Source organism: Prunus avium, chromosome 1 (assembly GCF_965620075.1).
Source record: "Prunus avium chromosome 1, drPruAviu1.hap1.1, whole genome shotgun sequence".
NCBI lineage: Eukaryota > Viridiplantae > Streptophyta > Magnoliopsida > Rosales > Rosaceae > Prunus > Prunus avium.
In genome coordinates, this window is record NC_142284.1 from 50711569 (window position 1) to 50729119 (window position 17551).

The window sequence follows — 17551 nt, forward strand, 5'->3', positions numbered from 1 at the left end:
AGTCATGAGTACAGCTAGTTTTTAATAGCAAAATTTGTCGGAAATGAAATCAAAAGCAAAAATAAAAAATAAAAAAACGTACATATTAGGGTTTCATGAATTTATGAGATCGAAAACTTTCTGTAACTGTAAATGTTCAGATGATTAGATCTCCTCTTAGGCGTAGGGTTTTTCTTGTTTGACCGACACACATTTTGATATATTCTTGCTTTTTTTTTTTGGGTAAATATCAAAAGGTGTCCTCACACTTCAAGGATGAAATTAATCGCTGCTCGAGATTCGGGTTGTTCTTGACCACAAAGTGCTTTCAACGAGTCTCAAACCCCTGTCATTGAGATACAAAGTAACTCGCCAACTGAATGTGACAGTTTGCCAACCACACCACAACTTGTGGATACATATTCATGCTTTTTAAAACGCATAAGAGTATGTGGAAATTCATTCTTAATTTCCTGAAATAAACTTAATCATATACAACAGTTTTCTTGTCAGAAAATCAAAATGACAAAATTATATATATGTTATAATGTTGTTGTGTGCGGCCCCGTATGAATATTATAATTATTTCAATTCCACGTTGCACCCTCAATTTACCCCCTCCTTGGCCCGTCTCCTCCTGTCCTTGGGAACTTACTTTCACGTGATTCTGAGCTTTCCAGTCCGACAACTGCTACCCCTGCGCTCCTCTTACATCTTTTTGTCACCTTCTGCAATTCCTTGCTCTTCTTTCTTCTCATATTTTTATGTTCTCTGTAAAACACAAAACAGAGCACCTTCTGTTTCTTCAGTTCAACAATGCTCAAGAAATGGCAACCCCTTCTTTTGTCAACCATTGTTCTGCTCTCACTCTGTGCCTCCACAGTTTCTTCTTCCAGGCCTGCACTCACTCAATCACCCTCTGTCTCAGACGATGATGTTGTTGCTCTCCTTGCATTCAAATCCAAAGCAGATTTACACAACGCTCTTCCCTTCTCGTCAAACACCACCACCCTCCAGCTCTGCCGCTCGACAGGTGTCCAATGCGCCCAGTCCAAAATAGTCCGCCTCATAATCCAATCTCAGAATCTCGGTGGCATTTTCGCACCAAACACCCTGACTCGCTTAGACCAACTCAGAGTCCTGAGTCTGCAGAACAACTCACTCACTGGATCCATTCCCGACCTCTCCGGCCTCACCAACCTCAAAACCCTCTTCCTCGACCGCAACTCCTTCGCGGGTTCTCTTCCGCCTTCGCTCTCGTCCCTCCACCGCCTCCGAACCCTCGACTTCTCCTTCAACAACCTCACCGGTCCATTACCCGCCTTTCTCATCACCGGTCTAGACCGGCTCTACTATCTCCGGCTCGACTGGAACCGGTTCACCGGACCGGTCCCGGCTCTGAACCAGTCCTCTCTCCGAACCTTCAATGTCTCCGGAAACAACCTCACCGGGGTAATCCCCGTTACTCCGACCCTTCTACGCTTCGGGCCGACGGCGTTTTCATGGAACCCAGGTCTCTGCGGCGAGCTTGTAAACAAAGAATGCCACCCAGCTGCGCCGTTTTTCGGTCCAACCCAAGCTCATGAAGCTCCACCTCCCACAAGAGCACTCGGGCAGAGCACTGCACAGGAAGTCCAGGGCGTTGAGTTGACTCAGCCGAGTCGAAAAAGGCACAGAAGAACCGCCGTCATTATTGGGTTCTCTTCAGGCGTCTTCGTCTTGATCTGTTCTCTTCTCTTCTTCGTACTAGCTTTGAAGAAACAGAGGAAACCTAAAACCCACCGGAGGACCGACATTGCGAGTCCGACAGGCTCCGATGCACATGCGGCGGTAGTGGTGCAACTAGAGGAGGAGTTGGAGCAGAAGGTGAAGAGGGTACAGGGGATTCAAGTGGTGAAGAGCGGGAGCTTAATGTTCTGCGCCGGCGAGTCGCAGCTGTACTCGCTGGACCAACTGATGAGGGCCTCGGCGGAGCTGTTGGGGAAAGGCACCATTGGGACGACGTACAAGGCGGTGCTGGACAACCGTCTGATTGTGAGCGTGAAGAGGCTGGATGCCGGGAAGTTGGGCGGGACTAGCAGAGAGGTGTTCGAGAGGCACATGGAGGCGGTGGGTGGGCTTAGACATCCCAACTTGGTTCCTCTCAGAGCTTATTTTCAGGCCAAGGATGAGCGGCTCCTCGTCTACGATTATCAGCCCAATGGCAGCCTCTTCTCACTCATTCACGGTAAATGCTCTGTTTTGCTCTGCTTCAATCTTCATTTTGCTTACTCGGTTGTGTTAACTCAGTTTGAGTTTGACCAATGTTTGATGCTTTGACTATTTTGTGAAGTAAAAGAATTTGGGAAACCCAATAGGAAATGGACACGTAAGCTTTTTGGGTTATCATTAGGGGAATTGGATTTATTAGGACATTGTGGTGATGGCATTAGATTTGGTTGTTTCTTGAGGTACCTTTTTCTCAATCAACGCCGAGAATCTTTGCTTTTGATTAAGACGACGACGACGTCGTTGGGAATTGACATGAATAATAATATATTGACCATATTGTTGGCTTGCTTGCCCAATTCACATCACTTGCTTAACCTTTTCTTCATAAAAAAACTGACAGATTTTGGATTTTCTCATTCTTTTTCTATCCCCTCTTGGCTGGTTCCCGTGATTCCATATATATATGATAAGGAAAAACTGACTGCTTAATTTGATCTGACTGGCCTTTTGTTTATATTTTCAGTCCACTAACCCCTCAATCTATGTCATCAACACTCTTTGATTCGATAAATTTTGTTTTCTTTGTCCTGCCACACTTAAAAAAATCGTCCGTTGACTATGTTTTCTTTGTTTGAGTAGGGTAATTTCTACATTCAAATTGTCAGTGGTGTTTTTCAGAGGGAGGGATTGGCATACATCACATCCATTTCCAAGTTATTGCTAATTAGCATCCTAAAATTAAGTTCCTTATAATGAATGTGCTACATGGGCACGTCCAAAATTGAACTGCAGGAACAAAATCCACAAGGGCAAAGCCGCTGCACTGGACATCATGCTTGAAAATAGCAGAGGACGTAGCACAAGGCCTCTCCTACATTCACCAAGCATGGAGGCTTGTCCACGGCAATCTCAAGTCCTCCAATGTCCTCCTTGGCCCTGACTTCGAGGCATGTCTCACCGACTACTGCCTCTCTGTTCTTGCCACCACCACCCCAACATCCGAGGAGGAGCCAGATTCTACTGCTTACAAAGCCCCCGAGATTCGCATAAACTCATTGAACGATCACGATGATCATCAACAAAAGCACCAACCAACTTCCAAGTCTGATGTCTATGCATTTGGGATTTTGTTGGTGGAGCTTGTCACAGGGAAGCCTCCATCACATCACCTAGTTTTGGTGCCCACTGACATGGTGGAATGGGTCATGTCCATGAGGGAAGATGATCAGCATGATCAAGATGGGGAAGGCAATAGCAGGATGGGGATGCTGGTAGAGGTGGCCATAGCTTGTAGCTCAACATCGCCTGAGCAGAGGCCAACAATGTGGCAGGTGTTGAAGATGTTACAGGAGATTAAAGAGAGTGCATCCATGGAAGATGACAATGAATTAATGGACCCCCAGATTGTGACTGGTGTGCCCTAGCTAGTTAGGGTTACCGCTGTACCAAACTAGGAGTATTAATTAATTATTTTATAGAAAAGAAAAGAGATGGAGCACACATGCTAGCTATATTATTAATTCTTACTTTTTTCTGCAGCATTGTTTGTGATCTTTACCTTTCATATGCATGGTGGATGAGGGCACGTGTTTCTCCTTGCCCATTTGTTTTTGCTGCATTGTATATGTATATGTGGTCAGTCTGGTAAGGACCATTCTTCTCATTCAGCTTTTGTCTGCAAGAAAAATGCCCTAACTGATAAGATATTGCACACTTTTGTGCTTACCCAATTTGAGTGGTATGTATTTGTAGCGTTTCATTGTAATTTGAGGACTTTTTTTAAATAAATTAAAAACATGACAACTGCTTTTGGAACTCAGCTTGCTCCTCAGTTTTAGGTGTGTCTAGGAAGTTAGATTTCATAAACTAAGGAAATAAAATGCATATAAACTGAAGCCACAAGGAATGGGCATATGCATATGATTGCTTCTTGTAATTTATAAACTAAATGATAAGGAGCCTATCAAGTTATAAATTCAATTGTTGAAGTTATGTGTACATGAATGCAGTACATGACTGTGTTTCGTAATTGGCTTGTAATCTGAGTGGTTTAGAATGTCCTTCGTGCATCCGAAATCATGTGTTCGATTCCCATCTTTTACACCTTGTTTAATTCCATTCTTTCCGCGATATTGCTAGCATTATATATAATGAAAAAGGAATAATTCAAATAAAGAAAACTTAGTGCATGTTTGGCATTGCTTATCTGACAGCGATTATTTTCACAACACAACAATGCCAAACTGGCCCTTAATCTACATGCTTGTTGAAAAATGTGTACTGGACTGGAAGCTGTTATATGGGTCATCCAAGGAAAGAAGCCCAAAATGTAAAGAGGCCTGGAAAAGAATGAGCTGAACTGAAAGCCCATAGCATCAAAACATCAATCACTGAGAGATGGCGATGAAGCCTACCGTAACTTGAAGAATTTGCTAGAATCGTCCAGTTTTCAGAAGCTCTTCATTTTTTTTTATATCAACAAGAAAATCTGCAATCGGCGTACAAATATTATTCAGAGAACAGAGAATGCCAACATGAACATGGACCGTACGGACACGGAGATGATGGAGATGGAGACGACGGCGAATGGGCAGACGGAGCTGCCGTCCGACGCAGGCCAAGGCGACGTCTTAAGGGACTTTCTCGCATTGGCTCGCCAGCTCCTCAATCAAGGCAAGCCATCGCAGGCCCTCCAAGCGGTAATCTTTAACTTCATCAAGTTGTTATTTTCTCCTTCATCACCTTCAATTTTTCTTCGGTTTGATTTGTATTGTCCATAGAAATTGAATGGCATTGATTTAATTTTTAATTTTGTGAGTTTTTAGCATCTCAAATCACTGAAGTGCTACTCTTTATTGAAAAATAATCTCTTTCTTTTGGTTGGTCTTCTTAGGGTTTGTACTGTTTTGCCAAAAGTGACTAGTTGTTGACAACATTGGTTCTTCCTATTGGATTTTCGAAGCTCAACACTAGTGGCTGCCTTAAATGGTTGGATAGGAAAAGAGAATTATCTTACTTATTATTTCCAGTGCCTAACCATCCATCCCTGTAGTACTGAACAACTGGCAAAATGGTAGTGTTGGAAACTAGGAAAGTTATGGAGTTTGGGGGGTTGTCATCCCAATTCCCAAATGTGAGGCGAACCCTAAATTTAATGTTGCATTTGTAGTCATGCATTTCGATTGGAGCTTTTAGTGTAAATTGATTAAGCAGCAATTTGAACACTTTTTACTGATGAAAACAAACTGTGAAATTGAACTTTTTTTTCTAAGAAGCTCAATCTTTGGTCCAAAACCCCTCTAAGGTGCTTGGCGCTCTCCGAAGGTTCTCCTGAGAGTTTAGGGTTATAATTTGCTTATTCATCTAATCTTGCGTGGGGCTTTGGTCTGGTAAAGCCCTGTCCAGATGCGATCCTTGGGTACTTTTGTTGTGTGCCTATATGGAGACACTCCTGCATTCATAATAAAGCATTGAGCTGCTTTGAGGAGATGACATATGTACGTTGTTGGAGGCCTTAAGAATCAAGAGGAACCTGTCCATGGAGAACCTTCATCACATACTAATTTAGTATTTGGAACAGGTTGTTATGGCAATGAGAACGAGAGGTGGGGATGAGGCTGTATTTGAGTCCTTACATCGTGCTCGTGAGCTGTACAGAAATAGATTGCAAGAAAGCTCTGCTGTTGATCAACTAGCTTCTTTGTTTGCTGAGTGTGCAATTGCTGAAGCCCATCCTTCCAAAACTGAACCAGCAGCAGGTGACGAGGGTGGCCCATCAGTTGGACTTGGACCTGATGCTCAAGGAACTTCTATACTGGCGGAAAGTGGCAGGATGCAGATTGTACTGGATGCATTTTCAGATGGGAGTAGCTTCATTTGTTTACAGTGTGGAGGTCTTGTTAGTAATCATCGCAAAGAAGAGCACTATGCATACTGGTGTGGCCAAACTTAATGTGCACATGCATGGAGGGAATATAAGCCCTCTTCTGCGATGCTCCTCTAGATGCATCTGATATGTGCCACTGTTGATATGCATCTGTGATGCTCCTCTAGATGCAGATTCTAGTTGCTCTTGATTCCAGCTTCTCTAATGGCCGCATTGTTAGATATTGACTCTTGGGAAGTAGAACATATGAATATTTTGGTTTAGGATATGAAGATCTTGTTTCAGTTGGATTGGAGTACATTGATAAAATTTGTTCCCTTGTATGGTTAGTTTGGAATCATGTAATATACCTGTAGTAATCACACATTTTCACTAGGAAATAGTTAATGAACAAATTGGGCAGATGATGTTGCAAACTTCTGGTTTCGTTTTGTATATAACTGGTGTTCTAATCAAGGCCGCCAAAGTATGATACATGCATCGAGAATATAAATGAAAAGGAAAAGAAAATTAAGAAAATGGCAGAGGAGCCTCAAGTTTGATTCAATACCTTTGTTTTATTACAAATAGGCATATAAGAAGCAATCTTTCCAATAGAATGACTATAATGCTTGCACAAAGAAAAAAAGAAAAAAAAGAATCTACAAAAGAATTTCCCTTTCGTCGAAACTGTGATGCAACAGAAAATGCTACATGGTGTCAAATGTTGTGCTTACACACAATAAACATTCTAAAGGCTAAGCCCAAAAAGTTACAAATTTGTCCTGGAAAAGTAAAAAACGCACAGAACCCTTTATACATATTTCTGTAACTTAAAGGATTTCCTCTCATGTTGTGTTGTTATTAACAGAAATGTACTATAACATCAGATGGCTCGATTTCTTCTTTCACCAGTATACCACCACTTGCAGTTTTGCACCGTCGGTGTCGTCTTCTAGCTAGACAGTATATCATCGGCAGCATCAACACAGCTTTACAAGATACTCCGAGTGCAGTAACCATTGCAAAATTTTCGATAACAAACCTATGCTTTCCAAAATAAACTCATCCATGACAGTAGCAAAGATCCTCAACAGCTACTTATAGCACACTGCATTATTTTAAAAGTCAAAGTAGGTCAATCACTGTGCTGAGCTGTCCTGTTGAACGAACTGATCCGCAGTCATGTACTTGGCACTTACGAGATTCTCGAAGTGCCAAGTACACTTCAGAGATCCTACTGCTACAAAGTACATATTTCTACATTTTTTTCAGTTGTGTAACTGGAGATATTATTTCGATACATAAGAGATTCTTAATCGTAATTTTATGGTACCTGCACTTGATTCTCTGTTTTCCCATGCCATGCGTTGGGATGATACTTAGGTCAAAGATGAAATTTGGGCAACAATAGGCTGGTGACTGCAGAACATCACATCACATTTGACCGAGCTTGTAAACGAGGTTTGGCCCTCATGATTGTTTCATCACTGTGCCTAATCCATTCTGAGAGTCTCCAAGGCTTCTGCCATTTCCATTTGAATTGTACTAACCACTGGTGATGACTCCTCTTCCACCTCCATAGCTTCCCAGCCTGTCCTATAACTGCTAGTTTTTTTGTTGGCAACTGCCCGATGGGTACCATCTGCACTAACAGCAAATCCCGTTTTCTTAGTTTTCTTAGCTGAAAACAGAAAACAGGGCCCAATTCTATAATTGAAAGGAGGATGAAATTGACCTTTCGTGTCTGATCTATGAAAGCTATTGATTCTCTGACAGAGCCGTTAACAATTCCTGCTGTATATTTCAGCTGTTTTTGTGCTGGCACAGAGATTGGGGACAAGGGACCACTCGTGTCATCAGCACAGTGTTTCAGTGAATTGTGTGAGTTCCCCTGATGGTGGTCGGCCTAAAAGTAATAAAGACATAAAAACAATCCTTCACATACTTGAGCCAAGCTTAAGAAGAGCATGAGAAGAAGCATTAGAAGAATTATCACATAATGACTAATATTCTCACCGAGGCTGATGTTGCCAATACAGTTGCAACAGCTTGCTCTCTCAATTTTAGTTCCTTCTCAACTTCCTTTCTTCGTGTCTCACTCTGCCGCAACAAACCTACGAGTTCTTTGAGATGCTCTTTCATTTCATCCATTTCCATTTCCTTCTCCCATAATTGGCACCTGTCAGCACGTGAAATGATACTTAGAATTTCAACTGCAGAATTTAGATATCACTCACATGAGAATTTGCAAGAAATATGCAATGTGGTAGTAAGATCTATTAAGTAGTGAATTTTCTGAAGTATACTTAAATATGACAGCACGATCAATTTATTTGACAAATTGGGTAGTGATATAGTTATAGTGGATCTACGGTTTATGTTCATTAATTAATAAGCTAACTAATTTTGCAATACAACTGACATTCCTTGTAGAGAATGCTATCCCTTTTATTTTATGTTCACCATGTAAATATTATTTTTCGGAGATTAAATTATTTGTTGGAGATTAAAAAATTTCTGAACTCTATCAGAGAGGCAATGAGCAGGTAAAAGTATGGATTATGAGGAACAGATATATACCTCTCCTCTCCTACTGTGGTCTATCATCTACCCTTCTAAATCCAGTCCTATATGCTTCCAAGTTATCTTGACCAATTACATGCTAATATTTCTTTTTCCTTTTTACATAAAAGAGAGACGCCATAATATGTTGCAGACCTCCTAACTTAACATTTCTAAACCTTTTCTTAGTTTATCATCAAAATAAAATAAAAAATGTTGAACAATGCCAGACTAATGTGTAGATATTTACATTGCACTTTTCACAACCATCATAGAACATCATAACAAAAATAAAAAGTAAAATAAAATCATTCAGAACACTAGGTCAAAAAAACACCTTGTATCTGCAAGAGAATTGAACATATATTGAAGCAAGTTCTTTGCATCTGCCATTGAGCGCAATTGGTTCCAACGTCCACGGTTGGTAAAGGCACGCTCCCGTTCTTCTGCCTCTGAAAGTTGCGATGCCATCGCTACAAGTGAGTTTGATGATATGCTAAGCATGTTCTCAAGTGAAGATATTCTGGCCATTCTTGCATTTGGTGACATGGAGGACACCCTGAACAAACAAAATACAGAAATAAATCACCAGAGAGAGAGAGAGATATTTACGTTCTACTATTCCATCTGTTTCATGCTAACCTTTTCATCAAATTCCAAACTATAAAACAGGGAAGAAGACAGAATTATGTAGATATAAGTGTTTAATACGAAACATACCTGGCAATGCCATTCTTTCCTCTTGGAGGACTAAGGCCCTTTGAAGCGAATTCGTTTAATTGCTTCAGCATGGCCAACTCCTCTGCCAGTGCAGCTCGTCTGCATATTACAGCTTTTAATTAATAAACTCTCCAACACTATATACAATTCAGTATTAAATGAACAAATATTTATGCATACACTTGACTTTGTTTCTCATATTCATGACGAACTTCATGCACATTCACCATGACTTCAAGCTCGTGATCAAGCCACCGTTGTAAGGATTTCTCATTGCTCTAGTGGTGGAACTTGAGTTAGAAAGATTCAACATTCAAAGGGAAGAACATAAAACATATGGAAATAAGAGGAAGCAAAGAGCATTACCTGTAAATGTGTCCCATTTCCATTGGCAACAGCTGTAAAAGTTTACACAATTAGAAAGTATAAATATTAAAGGAGAAGGCCCATGCTGTGAAGTATGAAGACCCTATGTTATAAAGAAGACATTTCTTCTCAATTGAGGTAATTTTAAAAATCTGGTGATTACATATGAAAGTGAATTTAATCTTTCAATACCTCATCTGAGAGAACCAAAGCATTTATGAATGCAATGGGTGTCCAGAAGTGCAGACTTCAAACATTATAATATTATAATAGAAAACAAAGCATACCTGAGCTGTCACGAGCAGAAGATTTACGAGCTTCTAGCAATTCTTTCAGCCTCTTGGTAGCCATTGCAGCCTCTTCAGTCTTTCTCTGAAGAACCTGAAAGAAAGGACAGTAATCACTTCAACTACCATTATATTATGTTGAAACCATGGTTTTAGTGAATTTGTCCCACTTTCTCTGTTTATTAGGATATATCAAGTAGAGGAAATCAACTCTGCATACTAAGATGCCACAACTCTAGGGCCCATGTAGCTTGAAAACTCTCCAATATTATACTGTAACTCTCTCATTAAAGAGAAGCACCCATAACTTCTTGAAGATAGCAATACAGATAATTTTCCCAAATTAGATTTGATCTTAATAAGGGAAAGTAACATGTCACAGGTTGGAATCTCAGAAGTTTATAATCAGAAAATTACATTCCTGGCCAAACTTAGCATTGAGATCTTTGAAAGGACAACTAAATAAATAGGCAACTGAGAGACACTCACCATTTTCTGGCGTTGATTTAATGCTTGCAGCTTATGCCTTTCATATTCATTTCTCCTGCCCTCTTTCCGTAACTATTATAGTGAAAGTAAAACCAAAGTAGGGAGCATGAATTAATACAGGAAATCAAATTCAGTTCAGATGAGAAAGTAATTAAGACGTGGAGATGCTCATTTCCATCCTCTACTGTTATAGCATTGATACATAAATACATACTTAAAGTGCTAACACTTCATAAAAATTTAAATATGCATATACTACTAAATATAAAGGTGATCGGTCTCTGTTTCCTATTACAATGGCTAACGGCTCTCACTCCTGCTAAAGATTAATAAATCATAATAAATCATAAAAGATATGTTTCCTTTTAATTGAAAATCACTGCACTATATTTATTTAATTTTATGTAAAATGACATGAAACAATGGCAGGAGCTTCAGACTTGTGAACTTCCATATAACTTCAAAAGTTAGCAGGACAAGGAAACAAAGGAAAAAAGTAAATACCTGCAGCAATTCCTTCTCTCGAGAGGCTTTCCACTGCCGAAATTGTTCTGCTTCTTGTTTTATCCTATGTTGCAATTGAACCTGGAATTTTAAAAAATATTAAATAATAGCAGTAGATGCAGAGAAAATATTATACTTATTAGGACAAAACTATGAAGATATTTTAACAGCGTGATGAGTCTAAACCTTTTGTGCCTTTATTGACTGGATTTCATCTTGCAGTCGCTTTGCTGCTTCATCACTTTTTTGTTTTTGCTTCAGTAGCTGAACCTGGCTCTCTTGTTTCTTCTTAAGATCCAAAATCTGATATGTAAACATTGTAAAAGATGAAACATTTGGATTACAAGTCCCCTGCTTATCCAAAGTGAAACAGCTTTCTAGTAGAAAAGTATAGTACCTGTGCCTCAAGTGCCTTTAACTTCTGGGAATGGACATCTTGCAATTTCTGTGCTTGTCCATCACTATTAGCAAGATTTTCAACTTCACCCAGCAACCGGTCCCTCTCTTGCTGCAGTATGAAACAAGTAAAGAACAACAAGTGAATATCAGTTCTCCCAAGAAAAACACCATCAAGTTCAAAGGCTTTAAGTTAACCTGCACAGTTCTTTTCTCATCTTCAAGTTCCAAGATTTTCTTTCCAAAGTGCTGCTTGAGTGCCACAGTGTCAGAACCTTCAATAAACTTCATTTCCGACTGCACAGACGTCAAACGTAAAGTCACACATAATACCTGAGAAGACACTAATGTGGTTTTCATGTGATCCCAAACAATATACACACTCAGACCATACCTCTTTCTGCTGTAGACGTTTATTCAATTCATGCAACTCTTTGTCCATAGTATTTTGCAGAAGGTTGTGCTCCCACTCTTTTGCTACTTCCTCATCAATTTCCTGGGAATCACCTGCTACAATATGACATCCTACACTATATGAATTTCCCCAACACTAAAGATGCATGTGGATTATAGGTGCTAACATAGCTGCAGCTGATTTAATTGAGAAAATAAAATGTTGTCAAGGAAGTCCTAAACAGAGATAAGTGATACCTGTTATTGCTTCACCCATTTGGTAGTCAGCTGATTCTATACTTTGCAAACCCCTTTTAAGGCCATCACTTTTTACAGAGCATGTACTACCAACCTGAAAATGAGGTTTTAGATTAACAAATGTACCGGTCTAGTTGATTATATATGCCGAGTCCTACGTTAACGATAATTCACAACCAAAAAATATATAGATTACAAAGTGAAATAAGAAACGAAAACAAGTTACAAGTCAAAGTCATATATATTAGTACTGGAAAGAAATAAGATAAAAGAACAGCGTGAATCTCTACTAGAGCATGTAACACATACGTGACCATCTCTTTCACACTGCTCTACACCAGTGCATTTGCTACGGTATTCATGAAGTTCCCGACAAAGATCCTCATTAGCAGCTTCGAGCCAAGTAATCCTTTCCTTGAGAACCTACAGAATTAGTGAAATCGCTTAGAAAATGAAATAAATATATTAAAGAAAATAATAATTGAATCTATTCTTCTAGTACTAAAAAATTAATTGCAGTTTTATCATTTATTCCGTTGTTTTATATACAAAATATCACCATACTGGCCACACAATGATGCAACTGGGGTAAGTCTGACCCGTGATGGAAGAATTCCGACACAACGATTCACAGAAGAGTAATATTAATATACCTGTATTTCATCAGAAGAAGATCCTCCTCCACGTGAACAAAGTTCAGCTTGCAAATACTCTAGTTGTTGGCGCATCTTCAGCATCTCACTGGACATGGGATCTCTGTTTACCTGTTACAACAAATCAGAAAAGCTACACAAATGACAATGGCACAAAGGCAGAAATCTGTATCTACAGTGGTAAAAACTAAGAAAACTATGAATAAGAATTTATTCTGAACAACTTACAATAGGCTTATTTTGGATATTGCGAGCACGATTTGCATACTTTAAAGTGTTTAGGGTTTCCTCAGCATTGATATCAGCGGGACTGATGCAGGCTGTATGACATAAGGAAAATCGTGATAGTATCAAGTGGACAGACAGATCATGCAATCAGCAGATGGGGTTCTTGTAACATCCCTTCTGCTGTCATTAAACAAAATTGAACTTTCTACATTACACTAACGGTTTTCAACAGCACGTGAGATGAATGAGTGGCAAGATGAGAAAGGAAAATTGAATTGACAATCAGATGTGAGAACTTAGATATATAGGACCAAACGAGAAAAAGAATGATTTGATAATCCTCAGATTTACGACATTGCTTGCACAAACTATCAAATATTGAGAAGAAAAGAAGAATAAGGGTTTAAGCCTATAGATGCAGGTGTTAAAACAAATCGTTTCTTTTCCACACCAAAAAAAAAAAAAAAAAAAAAAAAGGCCTAATATGCAGGGATATTAGTAAGATCACATTCAGGTGACTTCTAAAAAAGAGATACATTCCATGGGGCATACCAAAACAAAATCATATGTGCCTAGAGCAAGCACCAAATTTTTTAACATGGGAAAAAGAAATTTAATAAAGTTACCTATCATAACAGTTCGGCTGTTACCACCAAGTGAGTCCTGCAAAAATCAACAGACACCAAACCACAATTAAACAACAAACCCTGCTAAACATTTTCACATGATTTTGTCAAGAACATTTGTCACACGTTCTACCACAAGGTTTTAGAAATTTTTGAATGGAATCAAACCTGCAAAAGCCGAGTAAGTTTACTATCTCGATAAGGAACATGAACGCCTTCTTTGCGCTTCTTCTCATCACCAAGTGCACTGATAACATTACCAAGTGCAAGAAGACCCTTATTAATATGAACTCCTGTTTAAGAAAAAAGAATATCCACATGAAAATGTATTACAGAAATGCGCCTTAGACACAAAAATTAACAAACAATGATATCTACCTTCCTTAAAACGCAAACCATCAGAACCTGTCCTCTTTGCGCGCTCAGACCCAGCAAGATCTACCAAATGCAACTTGGCACATAGATATTCTTCGTTCATACTCTCGCTAACCCCGTTGTTGCCAGAACATGTTGGGTTGACCTTATGCATTTGCTCTAATGTGATGGTGAAGATGGCATGTGAACGGCTATAGACATAAGCATAAAAGGAACAAGTCATTAAACCCAGGGGACTTAATGCAGAACCCATCTTGATAGACAATTGAATCTCAGGAAGATTTTAACAAAACAAGTCAAAAGGAGAAAGGATTTTGGAAAGGACCAATTATTTCTCAAGCATTAAAAGGCATATAGCACATACGTTGTCTTTCCACATTTTACAAAAATTTCGGAAGAAATAAGTCTTTTCACCTATGCAAATAAATATTACCAGTTTGTATACGTTCCATAATTAAGGAAAAATACATATAAGTTAAAAGGAAAAGGAAGGCCCATAAGTTACCTTGATTGATTGTTCATATTTGTACTCCCTGTTGCCCTGCTCAAAGATCCTTGTTCCAGGCAAGCAGCCATTTCTTTCAGCGTACTAACACTGAGTTCAGTGGATCCTGCCAGTGTAATAACACCATTTGATGATTCTCGAATTTGTATTGGTGGCTTTCCAGGGACTGTTACTTTTCCCACATGCCCGTTTGCACCTTCTGGTTTGCTCAAAAAACTAGGATCCAGCAAGTCTCGTACTTCTTCTTTGAGAATCTTTGCATCAAAATATCCTAGTTAGATTTCACTAATGCAACGCGGTACATAAAACATGGAGAATGGAACTTTTACAACAAAATTAAGAATAAAACACCATAACAAACCTCAATAAAAGAAACATGCAACTGGAATTCAGTTTGATGCTTTAGAGTTTCGATTTTGCTAAATAATACATTCATAACTTGAGGGATAATTCCAGTTTGGCAACCATCTCTGAAACCAGTGCCCATGGTGTATGTTTTCCCAGAACCTGTCTGCAGTAGAATAAAAATGCTAACCCTTAGGACACTAAATTGCAAAGGAGGCTTAACAAAAGACGGTAAACTGCAAGACATGCAACCTCAGCTCTCCATGGAAAATATAAGTACCTGACCATAAGCTAGGACAGTAGCATTATATCCATGAAACAAACCATCAACCAGCGGAGCAACACATTCTTCAAACATTGCAGATGACGGCGAACCGGTACTCCCGTAGACATTGTCGAAAGTAAATGAATGTGTGCCAATTTGTACCTGCACCATTGTCACAATCAGCACGTAGATTAAACATAAATACGCCCCATGGGTCCAAATTTGGTCCGTAGCACAGGTTAGCATTGCTCTCAATTGAGTTCAGAACCTTAGAATTTGCTGAAATACGTCCAAACGCAAAATTGAAAACCAATGAATGTGATAGGCACCACACATTGCAGATACCAAATGAGAAATGTCACCAACAATAAATAAATAAAATAAGAACAAAAAAAATTTCCTTTTTTATTAATTATAATCCATAACAATTTCTTTCCTTTAATTAGGACCGGACGGTGCTATGCCGAACAGAAAATCTGTCACCGGTCAAAATCTACGGCGTAAATTCGAGACCAAATAATTCCCCATATCAGCCAATCAATAATTCCCTATTATGGAACTAAACAAATTACATGAATTTAAGGTGCTAATGTGAATCCTGATCCAAAATCAAATTGCCAAGTGAAGCATGCAATCCTGAGGCTTACTCAGTAAGCACATTTGGATCCAGATCTCCCAAAAGTTTGATTCTTTTTACTCAGTCAGCTAAAACTAGAGCTGGGTTAGCTCTAGATGAAAGCAAACAAGGAGAGAGAAAGAATGCACCAGAATGGCCATGGAGAAAAAAGTAAGACTTTTTTTTAGAGTGAGGTACCTGAGGCTTGCCGGGGACGACAGTGACGCAATCTTTACAGCCTTGGAGCTTCTCGTCTCCGATGAGCGGCCGGATGTGGACCGCTACTTTCACACAGCAATCTTCCCCTGCTTCCATGGCTACAGCTACAGGGGAAGACAGCGAGCGAGAGGGAGAAAAAAAGAAAGATTCAATTCAGAGGAGTTGAGTGTGTATTTGAGAATTGAGAGATCAAACCGTTCTCATTGTCTGTGAATTTAGTGAGAGAATTGCAGACAGGGAAAGTGATGGAACAACAACAGCAACCAGAAAAGAAAGAATGAAGGAAGAGAGAGAAAGAGGCTCAGCTCAACTCAGCTCTCATTGGGATTTTCATTCAGAGTCAGACTCTGTGTTTTTTGTGCTGAGAAGTGAAGAGTCTTGAGAGAGAAAGAGAGAGAGAGTAAAAATAGAAAGGAAAGGGAAGGGTAGTTGGGGGAATGAGCGGGTAACTTCTGGGACAACAACCACTATCATTTTCCTTGCGCTTCACTGCACCACAACACACACATTTCCCTTCTCTAAACTTTTATGTCACTCTTTCCCAAAATGCCCCTTCCTCCTTTCACAACGGTCTCTCACCCTGCCTCCCCTCCGTAAAGGAAGTTGTCCAGCTGTGATTTCTCCACCTCACCCCTGCTTGTGTCCGCGTTATTACAAAGCTTGCCCTTTTCCGTTCTTTTGTGTTGTTGTGGCGTCGGACGGTGCCGTTTTGGCGCGGGAATTTGGTAAGGAAAAGCGATGGACACAGCCTACCAAGCCACGCTGCCACGTGACATAGAGTGTTGTAACTTTTATTAATTGGGGTTTCGTAAAAGGAAGAATAGTTATGCTTCAATCAGTCACCTATAGTTCGATGAACGGTAGCAAAATATTTAATAAAAAGAGAAATGCTAAGGACAAGTCACTCTGGCGTGATTAACTCTTGTTAGAATAATGTTTTGGAGAAATCGTTAGCGCTTTGGAAGCACTAGGTGACATGTCGATGCAGCGTTAAGAATTCATCCAAATTATAATACATGTATAATTAATTATTAATACATACATACATTCTAAATGTTAGAAAAGCAAACCCTCATCTAACTTAACATATCAGATTTTGTGTGAACCCGTAACATCACGTCAGGTTAGGACCACGAAATATAGGGCAAATGGGCAAATGGGCAAACAGGGCAAGTGCGTCCAGAGAAAATTGGGGGAGGGGGCCGATCTAGTGTTGAAAAGTGATGGTAGAGAGGTATTAGGGAGGGAGGACCCGGAGGAGTAAAGCGAGTAGACGGGAAGAACAGTCCCACAAATTAGACAGTGCCAGCTGGTGGTCTCCCACATCACATGGCCTTTTAGTGTCCATAACCAGCTGGGCCCCACCCTCACTCTGGGGTCAGAAGAAGACTCAGACACAACACACACTCAGACTCCGATGATGATGGCCCCACGATTTTGCAGAATTTGTAGCAGTTTTTTTATATAAAAAAACTCATTCTTTTTAGTTTGCTGCTTTAAGGATCATGCTCTGGTGTGACTTCTTAAAAAAAACCCAGCTCATCTTGTCTTGTTTATAGCACTAGATAATAAAATCACCCAAAGTTCAATACATAAAAAAGTCTTTAAGTCTTGTTAAATTTCTTTGAAAGAAATGTGTCTATCTCCACCTAAATTTTTTCCCCTTTGTATGCTATTGATTACAAC

The 17551-nt window shown here is 39.6% G+C and overlaps 3 protein-coding genes across 6 annotated transcripts; 2 read left to right on the top strand and 1 right to left on the bottom strand.

Moving 5' to 3' along the window:
* Positions 1 to 563: 563 nt before the first annotated feature.
* On the top strand, positions 564 to 3857 carry LOC110761967 (Leucine-rich repeat protein kinase family protein). Its single transcript, XM_021964554.2, has 2 exons — positions 564 to 2206; positions 2983 to 3857. Exons 1-2 carry the CDS (start codon positions 796 to 798, stop codon positions 3612 to 3614), a joined length of 2043 nt encoding a protein of 680 aa, XP_021820246.1. The 5' UTR covers positions 564 to 795; the 3' UTR covers positions 3615 to 3857.
* A 730-nt stretch (positions 3858 to 4587) lies between these two features.
* Positions 4588 to 6492, top strand: LOC110761895 (uncharacterized). Its single transcript, XM_021964484.2, has 2 exons — positions 4588 to 4889; positions 5771 to 6492. Exons 1-2 carry the CDS (start codon positions 4725 to 4727, stop codon positions 6140 to 6142), a joined length of 537 nt encoding a protein of 178 aa, XP_021820176.1. The 5' UTR covers positions 4588 to 4724; the 3' UTR covers positions 6143 to 6492.
* A 226-nt stretch (positions 6493 to 6718) lies between these two features.
* FRA1 (P-loop containing nucleoside triphosphate hydrolases superfamily protein) lies at positions 6719 to 15977 on the bottom strand. 4 transcript variants are annotated; one of them, XM_088244186.1, is made up of 26 exons: positions 15841 to 15977; positions 15046 to 15188; positions 14782 to 14931; positions 14421 to 14674; positions 13919 to 14106; positions 13709 to 13833; positions 13541 to 13577; positions 12915 to 13006; positions 12687 to 12797; positions 12343 to 12456; positions 12034 to 12127; positions 11777 to 11889; positions 11581 to 11679; positions 11384 to 11494; positions 11173 to 11289; positions 10987 to 11067; positions 10483 to 10554; positions 9994 to 10087; positions 9707 to 9738; positions 9521 to 9618; positions 9341 to 9439; positions 8958 to 9179; positions 8075 to 8237; positions 7794 to 7964; positions 7392 to 7700; positions 6719 to 7166 (listed from the first exon to the last, which is right to left on the bottom strand). In XM_088244186.1, exons 1-25 carry the CDS (start codon positions 15959 to 15961, stop codon positions 7488 to 7490), a joined length of 3114 nt encoding a protein of 1037 aa, XP_088100312.1. In that variant the 5' UTR covers positions 15962 to 15977; the 3' UTR covers positions 6719 to 7166; positions 7392 to 7487. The 4 variants fall into 4 exon arrangements, with proteins under 4 accessions (XP_088100312.1, XP_088100309.1, XP_088100308.1 ...); XM_088244183.1 differs by having other exon boundaries at positions 11777 to 11892; XM_088244182.1 differs by having other exon boundaries at positions 11777 to 11907.
* Between the last annotated feature and the right edge of the window lie 1574 nt (positions 15978 to 17551).

Bases quoted from the DNA above. Each gene is read 5' to 3' on its own strand.
- LOC110761967 (XM_021964554.2), top strand. From the start codon at position 796: ATGCTCAAGAAATGGCAACCCCTTCTTTTGTCAACCATTGTTCTGCTC. The intron at 2,207-2,982 runs GTAAATGCTCTG...ATTGAACTGCAG, and splicing joins CCTCTTCTCACTCATTCACG to GAACAAAATCCACAAGGGCA.
- LOC110761895 (XM_021964484.2), top strand. From the start codon at position 4,725: ATGAACATGGACCGTACGGACACGGAGATGATGGAGATGGAGACGACG. The intron at 4,890-5,770 runs GTAATCTTTAAC...TATTTGGAACAG, and splicing joins CATCGCAGGCCCTCCAAGCG to GTTGTTATGGCAATGAGAAC.
- FRA1 (XM_088244182.1), bottom strand. From the start codon at position 15,961: ATGGAAGCAGGGGAAGATTGCTGTGTGAAAGTAGCGGTCCACATCCGG. The intron at 14,932-15,045 runs GTACTTATATTT...ATTCTACTGCAG, and splicing joins CTGTCCTAGCTTATGGTCAG to ACAGGTTCTGGGAAAACATA. The intron at 8,238-8,957 runs GTGTTTTTTTGA...ACGTGCTGACAG, and splicing joins AATTCTCTTGCAGATACAAG to GTGCCAATTATGGGAGAAGG.